The sequence below is a fragment of the Cryptomeria japonica genome, chromosome 9 (assembly GCF_030272615.1).
Source record: "Cryptomeria japonica chromosome 9, Sugi_1.0, whole genome shotgun sequence".
Classification (NCBI taxonomy): Eukaryota; Viridiplantae; Streptophyta; class Pinopsida; order Cupressales; family Cupressaceae; genus Cryptomeria; species Cryptomeria japonica.
In genome coordinates, this window is record NC_081413.1 from 170,202,019 (window position 1) to 170,222,982 (window position 20,964).

At 35.1% G+C, this 20,964-nt stretch overlaps 1 protein-coding gene across 3 annotated transcripts in view; it reads right to left on the bottom strand.

The window, feature by feature from the left end:
* Positions 1-3,598: 3,598 nt before the first annotated feature.
* Positions 3,599-20,964, bottom strand: part of LOC131037958 (uncharacterized) — a 100,507-nt gene continuing 83,141 nt past the window's right edge. The window contains exon 9 of one of the 3 annotated variants that reach the window (XM_059211041.1): positions 3,599-3,858. In XM_059211041.1, the coding sequence (XP_059067024.1) occupies positions 3,821-3,858 (38 nt within the window). In that variant the 3' untranslated portion in view covers positions 3,599-3,820. The remainder of the gene's footprint in view (positions 3,859-20,964) is intronic. The other 2 variants (XM_057970232.2, XM_057970247.2) reach the window with 2 other exon arrangements.

Consider the following 20,964-nt stretch of genomic DNA (forward strand, 5'->3'; position numbering starts at 1 on the left):
TTATTCTTGTACTATAGTGAGCATATAATTATTTTCCCCGAACAGGGTCAACATCATACCATTTTTAGTAACATGATATCTCATTCAAATCAAAATAGCATAATATTTGATTCAATACTTTTAACCAACTAATCTAGTTAACATCACTAAGCTCATTCGAATAATTTCTCAAATCAACATTTCACATATGATTATACCAAATAATGAAATAGGTCAAGATCATTCCACAACAACCACCCAAAGAGTTAAGTGCCCAAATCAATCATGCAATGGTTCTCATAATTAGACACAAGAAAGAAGCAGAAATCTCAATGCAACCACATAATCAAATCACCACGGAGAAATTTAGTCACATCACTGGTCTAGAATGATCATGAGACATATATTAAATTAGAGCATAAAATAAACATTAAAAAACACAAACAATGCAACAATGAAGAGTCTGGAGAAGCATTGAACACCACAAAATGATCCACATCTAAACTGCTAAAGATACAATCCACAAGCATAAAGCTAAGTCCACATAAAGAAGTATGAAATACAAAAAAGCAGATGGGAGAGCCATTCCAAATATTGCATCAACCTTCATTAGCTAATTTTCTAGAGAAGTTACTAGTTGTTGGAAATATTGTCATTGATGTCATATAATGTCAAAGGTTGTCAAAGCATCGTATGGAAATTGTTAGAAACATTATCATTGATGTCAAGATGGAATATCAATTGTAGATGTTAATGTTGTCATTATTATCAAGTGTCAATACAAAAGCAACATAGGAAGTATACAATAGACTCGGGGATTCTTGGACATCTACTACATTTGTATAAGTTTGAAACTGTTTAAATTAGATTTTTGAGTTTTGTTGCTCAAAAGCGGTATATGCACTATGTTAAATTGTCATTGTTTTTGGTATCGCATTCTACCATCATTGGTTGTTTTGGCTTGTTGTTCAAAAGTTAAGTAAATTTACTTAAGAAGTATTTTGTAATCAATTTTTCAGAAGATTTGTATAATAGGAAAAAGATCCAAAAGTGAAAAATAAATATTGTGTTCATTGGTTGACTGTGAATGATGTTTGTGTGGATGTGCTAGAGAAAGGAAACATGTGTTGACTAGAGGTAGTGTGTGAAGGTAGTCTAGGACAAGTTGAGTTCATGATAGGAAGCGTGTATCATATTTTTGCTCTTGTGTCAACACATTTGGTTTGGGAATGAGCTAACTACATATCAAATATCGTTTTGAATTAAAGATTTATCTTTAGCTGACATGGCTAGTTACGAATGATGTTAAATGGTTCTAGGATGAAATGGATTTTATATCATATTGGAATGGATATATATTGTTGTAATGGTGAAAATTAGGGTTTTACCATAAAATATACTAAAACCACTAATTTTGCGTAATTAATCATTATATTGAAAGAGGGATGGACCTAATAGATCTAAGCTTACTTCCTCTTAGGAAGAAAGCTCTAAAATTTTGATTAGGTTTCACCTCTGTTAGGGTTCTATTCCCTCTTTCTAGGTTGAATTTTGAAAATATTAAAATTAGGGTAAATGGGTGAATATTGAAGAGATCGGGCATAAATAGTGAGCTACAGTCGTTGTACAAAGACACCAAACTAGATCTAGAAAAAATATGAAGATTTAGATCTACTCCTCAAAATTCAGCCTGATTTTATGAGACTATGGTGGTGGTCACCATAGTCCTCCAAATTTCTCACCTTCAAAACGAGAACATGTTCGTCTCTACAAATCCTACTGATCCTCCTGAATGTAGCCTTGCAATTGTTTTCCTACACATAGAAAGAAGGGGGAAATTATTGGGAATAGGGCTTTTCCTAAGTCAAACCCCGATTTAGGAATTAACCTTGAATTAAATAATGCAACAACTGAAATAAATGCTAGATAGATATACTTCGGATCTAAAATTATTGATGATGATGCTTTGTTCTTTAAATGTAATCACATATGTTGTATGAAATGGCATGGACATGACAAAACCCTAAATCACACACACGTTCTTGCATAGGAATGATGTAACTTTGCCCCACAATGGTTGAATGAAGAATATGGAACCTTGAAGATTTCTTATATGCTTGATAATGAATGCTTCACAGATGCAAGATCACTAGGATATGTCAACTTGTGATGCTCATATTGTTATTCAAAATTAGGTTGATCAAATGTCTTTATATAGGGGTATCTAGGTAAATTATCGATTAGGTTGACACCCAAGAGTCATATGGAGTCATGGGGATCAATTCCCACCAAGGAAATACAATATCTGCTCCAATTTAAATTTGGGACCATGGCACTTTTGCAAAAGGGACCAAGATAAGCCTTGATGGGGAGAGTTATTTCACTAGGGGACCCACCAATGGGTGTTCATAGGCTCAAATCTAGAGAATAGGCACAAAATAGACCTAAAAAGGTGATGAGGTTAGGACATGCTAAAGTAGGGGCACAAACATGAGGTGTAAATTAGCCTGGTGATAATTTATGACACTACAAGTGTTGATCTATTTAAAGAGAAGTGGAAATGTAGGGAGTGAAGTGTGTATGTGCAAAAAATGTAATATCATGTCCACATTGTGATTGTATTGTATTTATATATGCATTGCAAAGATGATCATTTTGTGAGGTTTCTAACAATTAAATGAAATTAGATATATATGTAGAATGAAGATATGAAAATATGCATGAAATTTTCATTTTTTTTATTTCTAAGGTTAGTGCCTCTTAATCTGAGTTGGTGCTCAGTGGTTGTGTTGAAGCTCAATCTGAGGGATTGGAGTCTTATGTAGGTTGGTGCTTACAAAACAGTTTGTGAAGATATGGATGTCTCCCTTAAGTTCTAATTCATGCAGTATTTGTGTTCCCAACACTCTTCTCATCACTTCCATGTGGGAAAATACGAAGAAAAAATAAAGAAGTTTGTTGAAATATTTGCAAAAGACAAATGTAAAGATGTTGAGGAGAGTGATTCTACTAGGTACTTTGCTCCAACGCCTAAATATAAGTTAGGAAATTATGATGACATCCCCATCAATGCATTTTGAGAGTGGGAGCTAAGAATATGGATGCATTATATTGTCATTAATTTAAAGAAAAAAATTAAAATTGTCATCAGTACTAAAGAAAAAGAAACTATTGATAAAACACAAGAATGAGGAATTAAAATTATGTTAATGTTGTTTTTGTATATTGTTTAAGTGCTCTAAGTTGTTTTTTTAATCTACTACCCCTTTTGAGTTGCATATTTTATTAGCTACTCATTTGGAAATTTGAAATTTATATGGGGGATATGGGTTATTCCTTGTGAGCTGAAAGTTGCACTACTTATTATCTAAGTTGCTCCTTTGAGGATGCATTTTGTTATGCTTTATACTCCAGCATATCTTTAGAACTACCTATATATTTACCATGTTGGAAATGTTGTCATTGATGTCAAAGGTGTGAAGACGAAGTTGATGACAAACTAAATAGAAAAGATCAAGAAGATTGTCATTAACATAAAAGGCTTATGGAAGACCGAAAAAGGAAAGTCTCGTGTGTATTATATGTGATGTGCAATCTTGCACATGATTATAGAAGGAAATTTCTTAAGGTTAGTTTTACAAAGGAAAATAAATTGAGAATTAACATGGATAAAAAAATGGTGCTAGAAATTAAAAAGACAAAATAGGATAAGACCAATCTTACTAGGAGATGCATCTCCAGACCCTTGGGACATGTCTCTAGGACCAAGACACATCTCCCGCCTTTAGGATTTTTTAGAAGTCTACAATTACCATCTAATGCATGAGAGAGATGTCTTCGGCTATCTTTGAAGTTTTTGGCTCAAAAAATTGTTGTCTCCTGCAATAGAAAAGGAAAAAAATGTGTATTAAATTAAAAATGTCTGACCTAACTTTAAAAATTCTCGACCCAGCCTATTAAATGTCATTAACTAAGAAGAAAAGTAAAACAAAAAACATAAATCATTTTTTTGACTTAACCAACGCATAAAATCGCTAAGGAATAAAGTAAAACCTAAACTCTCTTTCCTTTTTTGTTTCCTACTTATAGCAGTGGCCATACGAAATAGAAGAGAGTTAAGAACTTATGATACAACACAAAAGCTTACATGCAACACCTGATCAACCATTGTTTATGTCTTGACATCAACTGTTGTTAATTAAGACCTAATTATGCTTGCATGATGCAAAAATGACCTTATTTTTCCTTTATACATCACATGGCCCATTAGTATGGCCCTAAAATAGGGTAGGACCAGGGCATGCTGCTTTGGTCCTCATTAGGACCAGGGTATCACGCTTTAGTCCTCCTTATTTGGGCCCCATTTTGAACCCCTCTTGCATTTTCAAATTTGAGCAGGAAACCTTTCTCTATGTTGGTCTGTGTTGGAAAATTAGCATTTTTTTCAATGGGTAAGTATATAATGAGGCTTTCCCCTCTCATTTCGATATACAGGAGGATAATAAGAGAATAATAAGGTGCCCATTTAAACAATCTATCATTCAAGCATTGAAGCATTCATCATCAAACATTTCTAGAGGTATTCAAGGTTGCATTCTTCATTCATCAATTGTGGAGCAACATTACATCTTTCATATGCAAGTATGACGTGTGTGATTAGGGTTTTGTCATGATAAAGGTTAATTCCTAAATCGGGGTTTGACTTAGGCAAGTCCCTATTCCTAACCTATTTCCCTTTCTTTCTGTGGGCAAGAAACAGGTATAGAGATGTGATCTTTAGAATCACAATTATTTGCAAAGACGAATCAACCCCTTTTGATGTGCAAGAAGTTAAGAGGACCAGAGCAACATGCATTCTGATCTCGACATTTGTGGGGCTTTTTCAGGGATCAAATCTGAATCTTCTTATAATCCTCAGATCCAGGTGTGTGTCTCAGTCTTGCATCTGTAGCTCGGTGTTTTCATGTTTTTATCTTCATTTTCACACTTTACCTTAATTTAAGTAATTCGACTCACAAAAGATGGAAAACAAATCCCCCCTTGAATCTAATCAGTATTTTCAGTCCTTATCATTGTTGGTTTGTGACTAAATCTATTGGATTCAGCCCTCTTTTGAATGTAATAGATCACTAAGCAAAAATTAGCGGTTTTCATTCTCCTATGGTGGAAACCTTAATTTTTTACCCATTACAATATGTGTATATATATTACACATATTCATCAAGGATTCTAGATCATCACAATAGCTAGGATTCTTGTTCCAAGTTCGTATTCAATAATATTAGAATAATAAAAAACTAAAAAATACCAAAGATTATTTTTTTGTTTTAAATTAGTATAGTTGACAAGCGATAAAAACTAAGAAATACCAAACATTATTATTTTTGTAAGTCTACTACCATGGCAATTAGCACACTTCATTCTAAGACTACAAATTTATCATAGAAAACAAAAACTAAAAAACACTACAGACTAAAAACACCTTATCTATAAAGTCTAATATGAAAACATTTTAAAGTAAAATAGTTAGTGCAACAAAATAAGCAACATGTTGGTAATATGTTTTGTTTTTTTTGTTTTTTTTCCAGATTCCATTATATCAAGTGGGGGAAAACAAGGCTTGTACCCCTTGTGGAAGTGTGTTGACTATTTTTTTTTGGTCAAAAGGATCAGGAGGAATAGCCATGATCAAATGTAAACTTTATCCAATGGCATTAAAAGGTGCTTACATGAGGGCAATGGCTCATTTCCTTCACCTACCTGAAAACGGTGTTGATCCTTGTCTAAATGAGTTAGAACAATATGAGGTTGTGAGGGATCACGAAAGGGTTGATGGGAAAGTTTATACTATGAGCTTCTCGCGTGCTTCAACAATAGGGGAAACTAGAGAGGTATAGATAGATATGTCTTCTAATGACGTAGCAACACAACAGTCACACAAGAGACCACATACTAGCATCTCAAACCTCATTGGAAGGCTATTGCATGTTTCTTTTATGCAAATGGAACATAGTTTAATGATCCTCACTCACCTTTCTATGGACAGATCGTCCAATCTATCAATAATGGACCAATCGGGTATAAACCACCTGGGTCTGAAAAATCTTGGCACAACTCTAATTGACAAAGAAAAAAATTAATTATAGAAACAAATTGCACCAATGAAAAGAGTGTGTTCTACAAAAGGATGTAATATTATGATCAATGGGTGGATAAATTCTAGAAAATCATCCACTACTTAATGTCATGGTGACATGCAACAAAGGGGCTTATTTTTTGAGGGAAATAGATTGTTTAGGGCAAGAAAATAATACAAATTTTCCTCATAACCATCTATGTGACAACATTGATGAGATGGTGACATCACATGTAGAAACAACAAGTGTGATGGCGCAAAAAAAGTACAAGCATATATTTTGGACACCATGTTGTGTGCATTCGTTGAACAATGCACTTGAAGATATTGGCAAGTTCCAATGGGTTTCAGACCTCATATAAAAGGACAGAAATATATAGATGTTAATATGTAAACATCACCACACACAAGACATTTATCGTACATTTGTGAAGCTGAAACTTCTCAAACTAATTGATACACAGTTTGATTCTTTAGTCTTCTTGACCGCCTTTGTGAATTTAAAGGAGCTTTGTGTTCCACGGTTGTTAGTGATGCATGGGAAGCTTGGAGGAAATCTATATCAAATACTACAGTTGAGGTGAGAGGTTTGGTCCTTAATGACCATTTTTTAGCTGATGTGAGATTTTTTCTATAGTTTATTAGGCCCATATGTGAGGTGATTAAATTTATGGACTTAGACAAGCCATTTTTGGGAGAATTTTATGAAAAAATAGATTCCATGTGTGAAAGAGTCAAGAAAATAACTGATGCAAAACATCTTTCTTTATATCCTTTCATAGAAGAAAAGTCACATGGAAAATTAACACACCCTTTCATTGTGCTACCTTGTTGATTGGGTTGAAACCACCAGAATACTAAGAGGGGTGGGGGGGGGGGGGGGCGTGGAGTGAATCAATATTCCCAGAGATTAAAACTTTTCTTCGCAATTATAACCTTCCACTTAGATATCAAACAAACTTGACTGATATAAAGCAGTTAATGTAGATTAAACATGAAGTACACAACCACAAGATAAACACCAGAATTTATACGTGGAAAACCCAAATGGGAAAAACCATGGAGAGTGTTAACTGATGGATATTAGAGTTGTTGGAATGTGTTGTTGTCATTGATGTCAACATATTTTTGTATTGCAACGAATTGATTTGTTGTAGAGAGTTGAGTTGGTTTGGGTGATCTGTTGCAAATGTGCTGATGCGGATTAATGGATTTTGAGATACTTATCTCTAGATGATTCAGTATGAGTTTCAGTGTTCTAGACAATGATTGATCGAGTTATGTGATCCGATGTGATGATTGGTTTTTCTATTGGTCCGGTATTGCTAAGTTATGATTTCTAGATTGTATTGCTCCGGAATTGATTCCTTATGGTGTGAGGATTTTGGAGAGTGTTTGGGATGTTCATGTGTGTCCTCATTTCAGATGGTTCATGATTTGGAACTTTACAAGTGTATCTTTCAGTTTGTTGTTGATGTTCTTGAGCCCCGATGATGAAATAATGATGATTCTTGTTATCCAAGTTGTTGCGGTTATTGCAATGGAATTCATGTTGCTTGTTGATGTTCTCTGATCATGTTCTATGCATTTTAGTGGTCCGCATTGATCGTGGTGCGCGTTATTGAAGATTTTATTAGTCTAGTGGTATTCTTCGTGTTATGCGACATATTCGGTGGTTTAGTGTGTTACGGATGATCTTGTCAAATTATTTGGTGATGTTGCATGTTCAAAGATTTGATTTGGATTCATGCTATGTCCTTTCTAATATTATATTGGTTTGGTTATTGATTTATGTATCATGTGGTGTAATTTTGTAATTAGGTCATATGTGTTGAGCCGACCTTGAGGTTAAGGTTGATGATTTGTATAAATAAGTGTTGTAATCATGTAATATGTATGTTTGCAGTTGTATTTACGATTTGTGAGAGTATTGTATGTGCGAACAAGAAAATTTATCTTTCAGTAGTGGAGAAGAGCACAGAAGTGTTGTTGTGCAGACAGTGTGCTTAACGGAACTGTGATAGGAATTTGAAGATGTTATTCTTTCAATTCATGTAATCTGGATTGTTGTCCAATCTTCGTAAGGCAGTGAGCCTTTCCAGGGTTGTAGCCTTTTATTGTTTTGACCAGTGAGCTCTAGGCAGTGTGCCTGGGTGCATGTGCATTCCCCATTGTAATATTTACACATACTACTACAGAGTATCATCATATTGTGGGTAGGTTCCCACCGTGGTTTTTCCCTTGACCGAGTTTTCCACATCAAAATCGATGTGATATGTGTGTTGTTGATGTGGTGTTTATCTTTTCTATTGATGTTCTTAATCAGATCTGAAGTTAAGGTTAATTGGTTTGAGTTTGGTGAAAACTGATTCACCCCCCCCTCCTCTCAGTTTTACTACATTGTTTCTACCAACAATTGGTATCAGAGCTAGATCCTTTGGAAGGAACTTGACCGCTTGAGGAGATCCGAGATGGAAGTTGTTGTTTTCAAGAAGGACAATCTGAGATTTCATGGAACTAATTAGTCTATATGGAAGAACAGGATGGAAGTTCACTTGAATTACCTTGGAGAAGATTATTGGAAGATCAAAAAGAATGCATACATTGTTCCTCTGAATGGTCCTATTACTGCAGTTGAGATCAAATAGGTTGAACATAATATAAGAGTTAAAGAAGCATTGCTAAGTGCCTTGACTGATGCAGAGATGACTAATGTGATGGGATTGTGGACTGCACATGAGATTTGGGAGAAGCTAGAAACCTTGTATGAAGGAGACAAACGTGTGAAAGTAACTATGTTGTAGAGCTTCAAAGGAAAGTATGAGTTGCTAAGAATGAGAGAAGATGGGAATATTTAATCCTTTATGACTAAAGTGAATGATCTTGTGCTAAACATTAGGTGTGTCGGTGGAGTTCTTGAAGAAGATGATATTGTTGCTAAAGTATTGAGATCTTTGCCTCCTGATTATAAACATAAAGTTCTTGCTATTGATGAGATCCAGACTATGACAACTGTGACAAGAGATATGTTGGTTGGTAAACTTGTTGCTTTTGAAGTGAGCAAACTTGGTGAATCACATGGTAAAACTGAGACTGCATTTAAATTTGTTCCATTCGAGAAGCAAAAGTATGATCCAGGAGAGATTTCAACTAGGGTTTCCAGGTATAAAATGAAATGACAGAGATGGAAGAACAGGAAAGAGAATTGGAAGATTGCCTAAGGGAGCTAGTAAGTATGAAGGGAAGTTACCTTTGAATTTTTTTTCATGCAATGAGATAGGTCATTTTGCTTCTAGGTGTCCTGAAAGAGCAGAAAGAGTGTCAAAGTAAGATAATCCTTACAAGCCTAAATGAAAGTATAGATATCAGAAGAAATGTTATCATGTTGTTGATGAAGGTGTGACAGATGATGAGTCTAAGAAAGGAATTTTGGAAGATGAATTTGTGTTCATTGCTAACAATAAAGATGATCTGGTATCCGTTGATTCTACAAGTTGTATTGTTGAAGAAAAATCTTTGGCTACTAAAATTGATGAGAAAGATGAATGGGTGATTGACAGCGGTTGTTCACATCACATGATAGGTGATGAAGGTAAATTTGTGAATATGGAGAAGTATGATGGTGGTGTAGTGAGATTTGGAGACAACAAAGCTTGTGTAATTTGTGGTAGAGGTTCTATTTCTCTTAATGATAATCATAATAATAATGATGTTTTATATGTTGAAGGTTTGAAGAATAATCTTTTGAGTGTTGGACAAATGGTTGATAAGGGATGTTATTTACAATTCAAGAATGGGAAATGTAAGATCTTGAATAGCTTCGATATAAAAATTGCATCAGGAACTAAAACTAAAGGTAATATCTTTCATCTGAATGATACTGAGAAAAGTTGTTTAATTGCTCAGATTGATGAGAGTTGGTTGTGGCAAAAGAGAATGTGTCATGTTAATTTTGACTGCTTGATTAAGATTAGTTCTACTCAAGCTATTAGAGATCTGCCTAAGATAGTAAAGCCTACTAATCCGATGTGTAAATAATATCAATTGGGAAAACAAACATGAATTTAATTCAAGATAAAATTGTATACATCTAATGAGCTATTCGATCTTGTGCATACTAATTTTTGTGGACCGTCTAGGGTGAGAAGCTTGCAGGGAGACAGATACTTTACATTGCTAATTGATGACTATTTTAGGATGATGTGGGTCACTTTTCTAAGGGAGACATTTGAATCACTCGATAAATTCAAAATATTCAAAGCTAGAGTGGAGACAGAGACGGGATTGAAGTTGAAGTGTCTAAGGTCTGATAGAAGAGCAGAATTCACCTCTAGTGAGTTTAATTCCTTTTGTGAAGAGCATGGAACCCCTCAGCAAAATGGAGTTGTTGAAAGGAAGAACATAATTGTTTTGGATACTTCTAGAGCTATGATGATTCAAGGAAATGTTTTGCATATCTATTGGAGAGAATTTGTTAGCACTGTTGGATACATATTCAACTAAGTGCATATAAAAGGTGACTTCGGTAAGACTCCTTATGAGCTATGGTTTGGTCATGTTCTTACAGTTAGATATTTTAGAATCTTTTGAAGAAAATGTTGTATTAAAAGAGATGAAGATATAGGAAAATTTGATGCAAGATGTGATGAAGGAATCTTTTTGGGATATTCTACTAAGAGCAAAGCCTACCGGTGTTACAACAAAAGACTGAGAAAGATAGTGGAAAGTGTCAATGTAAAGGTTGACGAGAGTCATGAGAAGAAAATTAGAGCATGCGGATATGAATGTGATGGTCACGATGTTACTTCAAAGCAAGTGCAGACTCTAAGCATGAAGCAGAGTGATTCAGAAGAGATAGTAAATCTAGATGTTGCTAGCAATGAAGAAGTTCAAGAGACTAAAAACCAAAATTGTTACTGAAGAGACACGTTCGATTTCCAAAACTGAGCTTAAAGATGTTAAAGTTTGTAAAGATGAAATTGGGGTAAAAGCTATGGAAGAAGAGTTAGATCAGATTGAGAAGAACAATACATGGGAACTTGTTTTGAGACCTAAGGACAAGAATATAATTGGTACTAAATGGGTGTTCCAGAATAAGCTGAATAAAGATGGAGAAGTTGTTAGAAACAAAGAAAGATTGGTATGTAAGGGATATTCACAAATTAAACGTGTTGATTTTGAGGAGACTTTTGCTCTGGTAGCTAGAATTGAAGTTGTTAGATTATTCATTGCATATGTTGCTCATAAGAAATTCAAAGTATATCATATGGATGTGAAGTCAGCCTTTTTGAATGGTGAATTGGAAGAGGAAGTATACATTGAGCAACCGGATGGATTTTCATTGACAGATGAAGAAGACATGGTATGCAGATTGAAGAAAGAATTGTATGGACTTAACAAGCCCCTAGAGCCTTGTACACCATATTGGATAGGTATTTGATGAAGTTGGGATTTTGTAAAGGTGTTGTTGATAGTAATTTATACTTCAAGATTGATAATGATAATATTTTGATTGTTGATGACATTATTTTTGGAGGAGATGATGATTTGAGTAAAAAGTTTGTTGATGATATGCAAAAAGAGTTTGAGATGTCTATGATAGGTGAGATGAAATTCTTTCTGGGATTGCAAACTACACAGATTGACAAAGGCATTTTCATATCGCAATCCAAGTATAAGAAGGAATTGATGAAGAAGTTTGGGTTAGATGATTCCAAATATGTTGGAACTCCTATGGTGACTGAATGCAAGATGACAAAAGATGATGAATCTCTGAAGGCTAACCAAACCCTATATAGATCTATGATTGGTGGACTGCTATATTTGACTCAGGCTAGACCTGACATTATGAATGTTGTATGTCTTGATGCAAGATTTCAAGTTGATCCTAAGGAAAGTCATGTTACTGTTGTGAAGAAGATATTTAGATACTTGAAGTGAACAGTTGATTATGCTCTGTGGTATCCAAAGAATGATGATTTCACTTTAAATGCTTTTAATTATGCTGATTGGGCAAGTGATGTTGATGATCGGAAGAGCACTACCAGTGGAGCATTCTTTTTGGGAAAGAAGTTGATTTCTTGGGCAAGTAAGAAGCAAGATGCTATTTCTTTATTTACTGCAAAAACTAAATATATTGCTACTACTAGCAATTGCACTTGGGTTCTTTGGATGAAGCATATGCTGAAGGATATTAGAGTTGTTTATAATGGGCCTACTGTTATATTGTGACAATTCTAGTGCTATCAATATTTCTAAGAATTTGGTGTTGCATTCTAAGACAAAACATATATCAATCAAGTTTCATTTCTTGAGAAAGAAGGTAAATGAGAAGGAAGTTAGATTGGATTATGTATCTACAAAGGAAAAGATTGCAGATATATTTACTAAGCATTTACCTGTAGAAACATTTGTATATCTGGGAAAGAAGTTAGGGGTAATTGGCCCTCCTGCTGTGAACTAGATGCATTGAATTTCATCAATCCGGTGAACTTCATAGTCTTATTCTGTTATCTGGATTGATGAGTGGGTGTTGTTTCTCCAGGGGAGTAGCCAATGTGTGATTTAATTGTTCAGATTTTGTGAGTTTGTTCCAAAAGGGAGAGATTATCTAGTAAGAGGGAGAGAATAATGATTTGTATGTGTCTTTGGCATTGTTGTCGAAGGGGGAGAGATGCATGTGAAAAATTGTCTTATCTATCTAAGGTGGAGAGATATGTGTGCATGATCTCAAGGGGGGTTGTTGGAGTCGATTTATTTTTTTTACATTTATTGTTTTTCACATTCATGTTGCCATCAATGCCAAAGGGGGAGATTGTTAGATATTAGAGTTGTTGGAATGTGTTGTTGTCATTGATGCCAACATATTCTTGTATTGCAGAGAATTGGTTTGTTGTAGAGAGTTGAGTTGGTTTGGGTGATCTGTTGCAGATGTGATGATGTGGATTAATGGGTTTTGAGATACTTATCTTTAGATGATTCGATGTGAGTTTCAATGTTCCGGAAGGTGATTTGATCAAGTTATGTGATCCGGTGTGATGATTGGTTTTTCTATTGGTTTTGTATTGCAGAGTTATGGTTTCTGGATTGTATTGCTCTGGAATTGATTCCTTATGTTGTGTGGATTTTGGAGAGTGTTTGGGACGTTCATGTGTGTCCTCAGTTCGGATGGTTCATGATTTAGAACTGCAGAAGCATATCTTTCAGTTTGATGTTGATGTTCTTGAGCTCCAGTGATGAAATGATGATAATTCTTGTTATCCGAGTTGTTGCGGTTATTGCGGTGGAATTCACGTTGCTTGTTGATGTTATATGATCGTTTTCTATGTGTTTTGGTGGTCCGTGTTGATCGTGGTGCACGTTATTGAATATTGTATTGGTTCGATGCTATTCTTCGTTTTATATGACATATTCGATGATTTAGCGTGTTACGGATGGTCTTGGTGAATTATTCGGTGGTGTCACATGTTTGAGGATTTGATTTGGGTCCATGCTATGTCCTTGTCGACATTGTATTGGTCTGGTTATTGATTTATGTATCATGTGGTGTAATTTTGTAATTAGGTCCTATGTGTTGAGTCGACCTTCAGGTTAAGGTTCATCATTTATATAAATAAGTGTTGTAATCATGTAAGATGTATGTATGTGGTTGTATCTAGGATCTGTGAGAGTATTGTATGTGCAAACAAGTGAATTTATCTTTCGATAATAGAGAAGAGAAGAGAAGTGTTGTTGTGCAGACAGTGTGCTTAACAGAACTCCGATCAAGAATTTGAAGATGTTATTCTTTCAGTTCATGTAATCTGGATTGTTGTCCGGTCTTTGTAAGGCAGTAAGCCTTCTCAAGGTTGTAGCCCTTTGTTGTTTTGAGCAATGAGCTCTAGGTAATGTGCTTGAATGCATGTGCATTCCCCATTGTAATACTTACAAATGCTACTACAAAGTATAATCATATTGTGGGTAGGTTCCCACCGTGGTTTTTCTTTTGATCGGGTTTTCCAAGTCAAAAATCATATGTCATCTTTGTTGTTGATGTGGTATTTATCTCTTCTATTGTTGTTCTTGATCAGATCTAAAGTTAAGGTTTGGTAAAAACTGATTCACCTCCCCCCCTCTTAGTTTTCCTGCATCATTGCTCCCAATATTAACTCAAGAGAATATAACTAGTTATATTTGTGTTTACAAGGAGAGGTGGCTCACTGCCAGATTATAAAAACCGCTCACTACAAATACAACAAAGAGATTGCTAACTGTCGAAATGCTCACTGGAAGTAAAAGGGTTGAACTAAAAGGGATAGCATCTCCAAATACCTGGGATCAGTTCTAAGGTTAAGCTCATATTTAAAATCTCAAACTCTACAGCAGATCTAGTTAGAGATGTTTGCATAACTGTCCTACAGTAGGTCTAGTAAAGGACTACCACGCCACTGCAACACTGTCTCCTTTTGTTGTTTGCAACACGCACTTCACACACTGCCAACTTTCACACATCATACACCTTCACACACTTAGTCTTGTTCTTCTCTCTTTCCTTGCTTATGCTACTACATATGTAGATGTATATGTATACCGAAGGGCACAAATACAAAATAGTGTGTCGACCAAGCCCAACACATTATCCATATGCTCATGTTGGCCTCTGCAAGACTTCTACATGCTTCCTTTACATACTCCTATTGCCAATGCATACACTGAGATTACCAGAATGGGGTGGGGTCATCTGAACCCAAGAATACCGACCCATTATCAAAAAAAACCTCAATATCTCCAAAATGTAGATTCCACGCTTACCAAGAAAACTGCAACACAAAACTCAAAGAGATACTTCTAACAATTACTAAAGCATCTAACATCAGGACACATAACTAATACCGGGATCAATGAGAACTCCTAACATTGAGATAATGAGAACTCTAGGAAACTTCAAGACTCATCATCCAAATCTATCCATAATATGTTTCATAATGACTTCAGACCAAAACAGCAACATTGAACTATACATATTAACTGCATACAATCCTTGCATACAACATTCACAACATCCAAGCCAATATTCGAACTGCATACACTGTCCGATCAAAACTAGATAGCTAGTTTGGCATCAATGAAAACTTTATTAACACAAGTATAACAATCTCCAATAATCTCCCCCATTGTCATTGATGGCAAAACATATTCAAAACATAATTGCACACAACTCACCCTTACTTATGAAACTCCTCAAATCCACATTCATTTCTCCCCCTTTTGACATCAAGGACAAAGGATTCCTTTCATGAAAAAGAAAAGAAAGAAAGAACTTCCCAACAATGTATAGCCAGTTTGATACTTATTGAAAGACTTATGCACTCAACTAATAGATCGACTGAATTTAAAAAATTATCTCGAGCAGATGGATTCTGCTCATACTCGACTGCATTCTCAAGCAATGCTGAAAAATGCTCTAGCATAGCCACAACAGTCTCCTTAACTTTCCAAAACAAGCTCACAAAGTCTTCTTTCTACCTTTGCAACAATAAAAGCTCAGCTTGAAGAGAATTAACTCTTTTCTTCTACTCGCCATCCTTATCACTCTGAAAATCAAAAGACTTCCCTAGATTTGTCATTTCATCTTCAATAGCATCAATCTTACTTTTGTGCTTCATGATAGTTTTGTTACTTAATGTTAAGTACAGATGTCAAGCTAATAACATGAGGGGGGGATGAATCATACAAACTTAATCTTCCATAAAAACAATAGATTCAACCTCAGTAACATATACTTCAGCAATATAACCAAAACTGCTAAACATGCAAACTCAAAAGCATATAAACATCATCACACTCATAACACCAGATTTAACATGGAAACCCAAATAGGGAAAAACCACCGTGGGATTTCAGACCCACTAAGAAATATACTCTTCTAGAGTATGCTCGGTTAAAAGCAAATCCTGTTAAAGATTACAAACACATTGCTAGATGTGACCCGGTTAAGGGATTTCCCTCAGATCTGTTAGGAGCTTCACCTTCTTAGAAGTGACCTTGTTAAAGGATTTCAAACACTCAATCAGAATGTCACCTTGCTAGAGGGTTTTACAAATAAGATTGATAAGTCCACTCGGTTAAGAGATTTTCTGTCACTTTACAAAATAACAGTAATTAAATCTATCTGCAACTTCACATCTAAAAATCCTAAACCAGATTCTTATTTGCTCAATACAATCTAGACATAGAACTAATCTTGTCCATTCTGCTGGGCTCTATACTCTGTTATTCAAACAGGTCTTCAAGCTTCTGTGCTCGGTAACCACTATGTAGCATCCCTGTGCATACACTTGCCTGCATACATTGTTTATCAACATTTCCTTATTTATAAACAATTTGCCAACCGCTTAATATACTTGATCACATATCCCATGATCAATCATAGCCATCATATCTTCAAACTTGACCAAGTTCAATGTATCCTTCGATCTGAAAACGTTTTACCCCGCCTTGGAACTTGCATACATTTCTTGGAACTTGTGCTAGGGTATTGCGATTCAATCTAAGCTGTAGATCTTCCTGCCGATTTTCCTTTGCCATAGATTTTTTAACAAACTTCATGCACGGCATACCAATCATTTAATCATAACCAGCTCATCAACTCCCTTTATTAAATAATGGTTTCATTCATTCAATGCATTCTGTTATTACTCGATTGCAACACAGTAAATACTAAACTTCACTCAGTAGACATACCGCCTTCATTAACGGATAGCGATAACCTTAGGGTTTACCGACTAGGTTCTTTGCTCGGTAACATAGTATAGTATTAACCTTACAATCAATAACATATGTAGGATATCAAAACAATCTAAACATCATGATCTCATCATTGTCTAACTCGGTAATAGTTGCCCATTTGAATAACTTATTCCTCCCCTTATTCATCACATTCTTTCTGTGTCTTTTACCGACATCTTTATACTCACCAATTCATACTTCTCAAGATATGGCAACATCATACTGAATTAGAAAATCAATTTCTTGACATCAATGACAAAATAATAATATTAAGACAATAAACATCCTTAATCAGTTATATCCATAACAACCTTCTCAATATCCTTATTGAAATGCCAACAATCTCCCCCTTTGGTATTGATGGCAAAACCAATTGATATGACCTAATTGATTCGGATTGCTGTGAGATTCTGAAATGCTGAAATGCTCTCCTCCTGTCATCAGCCTTTTTCCCCATACATTAGTCTTCTCCCCTTTTCTTCAGTCTTCTCCCCCTTTGACAACAATGCCAGAAAGTAAAGAACTAAAACATAATTTCTTCTTGTATGAAGTGATTTCCTACTATTATGTGTCAACTTAGTCTCGGTCAGAGCATTTTGTCTTCAATTCATGTTCCCTGTATTTGTTTCTTACACACCTTTAGAAAACATCCTAAAGTGTGTAAATCAGCATCAATTCTTATAAGATATTCTGTAGAGTCATTGAATTGATGTTTTCACCAAACTCGGTCAGTGAATGGAATATAGGGGTAGGACCCCTAACTTACTTCTGAGATACTCAAAATTGTCCCTTAGTAGTGGCTTGGTGAAGATATCTGCTATTTGTTCCTTTGTGCTACTATACTCCAACACCACTTTCTTCTTTTGAGCTTCTTCTCTAAGATAATGATATTTGATAGAGATGTGTTTTGTCTTAGAGTGCATAATAGGATTCTTTGAAATGTTAATGGCACTAGTATTGTCACAGAATATAGTTACTGGCTCGGTAACTTGCTCATTTATACCTTCCAACCGTTGTTCGATCCATGCTATGTTAGTACAATTCAATGTTGCAGCAACGTATTTAGCTTCTGTTGTTGACTGTGAAACACATCCTTGTTTCTTGCTAAGCCAACTCACTAGTATTTCTCCTAAAAAGAAAGCTCCTCCACTTGTGCTTTTTCTGTCATCAATGTTGCCTGCCCAATCAGCATCAGTATAAACTTTTAAATCAAAAATATTTCCTTTCTAATATACTAAGCCATAATCATCAGTGTCTTTCAAGTATCTGAAAATTCTCTTGATTGTTGTCATGTGTGTTTCCTTAGGATCTGCAGAAAATCTTGCATCTATACCTGCTGCATGTGCTATGTCTGGCCTGTTGTGAACAACATATTATAGCTTTCCAATCATGGATCGGTAAAGTGTCTCATCAACAGATGCAGATTCATCATTCTTTGATAATTTACAGTTGGTAGTCATAGGAGTACTTACTGGTTTTGAATCTTCCATTCCAAATTTCTTCAAGATTTCCTTTATGTACTTGGATTGAGTAATGAAAATCTCATCTTTCATTTGCAGTATCTGTAAACCTATAAAATACTTTATCTCACTGATTAATGACATCTCAAATTCTTTGCTCATTTCATTTCCAAAGTTCTTGCATAGAGAGTCATTTCCACAAAAGATAATATCATCAACAAATATGGCTAAGATCAGTATTCCATTTTCATCATTCTTCATGTACATGTTACTATTTTCACTTGTTCTCATAAAACCAATCTTGATTAAATAAGAGTGCAATCTATCATACCATGCTCTAGGTGCTTGTTTCAGACCATACAAAGCTTTGTTCAATTTACATATCTGATCTTTATTCTTGTCTTCAACAAATCCTTCAGGTTGTTCAATAAAAACTTCTTCTAATATACCATTCAGAAATGCAGATTTGACATCCATTTGACATACCTTGAAACTCTTGTAAGCAGCATATGCCAACAATGTTCTTACTCCTTCAAGTCTTGCCACAAGTGCAAAAGTCTCACCATAATCAATTCCTTCTTCTTGGGCATAACCTTTGCACACTAGTCTTGCTTTATTTCGAATGACCTCACCTTTTTCATTCAGCTTGTTTCTGAAAATCCACTTTGTATCGATTACATTTTTGTCCTTCGGTCTTGGGACATTCTTCTTGTGTCATTCTTCTTGATTTGATCAATCTCTTCTGTCATAGCATTTATCCAATCTTCACTGTTAAATGCCTCTTTCACTATCCTCAGTTCAAATTCAGTTATCAGACATGTGTTCTGTCTCAGTTTGTTCCTTGTCATCACTAGATCATCCTTATCTCCTATAATTTGACTTGATGCATGATGTCTTCTGACATACTTGGCTAATACAGGCTCAGTAGACTCTGTATGGTCTTCTTCATCACTCGGTAACTGGATATTCTCTTCATTTTCTTCTGCAGTTTTCTCGGTAGGACCTGTCGATTGAACATAGACAAATTCATCATAATCTTCTGGTTCTTTGGAGTTTCCTTCATCATTTCTTTCTCCAAATTCATCAATTTTCACATTTGCACTTTCTACTATTTTGTTAGATGATTTGATCAGACATTTAAATGTTTTACTTCTAGAAGAATAACCAAGAAATGTTCCTTCTTCACTTTTCTGATCATACTTGCCATTTCTATCATCTTTGTGTACACAGCATCTACTTCCAAAGATTTTGAAGTAACTTACATTAGGTTTCTTGTCATACCAGATCTCATATGGTGTCTTCAAAGTTCATTTCTTCAGTTGTACTCGGTTCAAGGTGTAAATTGTTGTGCTTATTGCTTCTCTCCAAAATGTTTGTGGCACTTTCTTTTCAATCATCAGGTTTCTGGCACAATCCACAATAGATCTATTTTTTCTCTCAGCTATCTCATTTTGTTGTGGAGTTCTCGGAGCATAGACTTGTCTTTTTATACCATGATCATTTCAGATCAGGTTGAACTCGCCAGATGTGAACTCTCCTCCTCTGTCTGATCTAAGACATTTCAGTTGTCTTCCTGTTTCATTTTCAACTCTTGCCTTGTACCATTTAAACATTTGAAAAGCTTCTGATTTTTCTTTTAAAAACATTACTAACATCATCCTTGAGTAATCATCCACAAATAATATGAAATATTTATCGCCATAATAACTTTGAACTTTCATAGGACCACAAAGATCAGTGTGCACAAGATCTAAAATTCCCTTAGAAGTGTAGGATTTACTTGTAAAGTTTGATCTTGTCATTTTACCCATCTGGCATCCTCGGCACATAGCATTCTCAAGTTTTTCAAGACTCGGTAGACCTCTTACTCAATGCTTCTTTCTTATTTTGATCAGATTATCAAAATTTACATGACAAAACCTTTTATGTCATAACCAGGTATCATCTATCTTTACATACAGACACTTGTTCCGAGTTGATTCAAGGTGAAATGTGTTATCTTTTGTTTGTGTCCCGGGTAGCAGCTAACTTTCCATGCTTGTCATGAACTTTGACAATTCCTTTCTGAAATTCTATTCGGTAACCTGTATTGTTTAGTTGTGCTACACTCAACAAATTGTATTTCAAACCTTCAACCCAATAAACATCATTGCATCTTGCATTGTCAAGAAGTGTTATAGATCCTTTACCTCTTACCAGACATGGTGCATCACTACCAAATCTTACATAGCCTCCACCATAATCTTCTAATGTAACAAATTTGTGTTTATCACATGTCATGTGATGTGAGGATCCACTATCTATGATTCAAGAATCATTAGTATTTATGTGAGATATTAGGGCTTTTTATTCATACATTTATTCATCTGATCCATCTTTGATAGCCACATAAACTACTTCCTTTGTATCAGTTTCATCTAATTTATCATCATTGGATTCCTCATCAGCTATTAGGCATCACTTTCTATCTCTTCTTCTGAAGTCTCAGTGTCCTCTGTAATGATTATCTTTTTGTTTGTCATCTTGGTAATCTCTCTTTTCAGTAGAATCTTTGTTAGGATAGTTAGAAGCCATATGTCTTATCTTATCACAATTGAAACATTTCAAAGGTAGTTTCCCTTT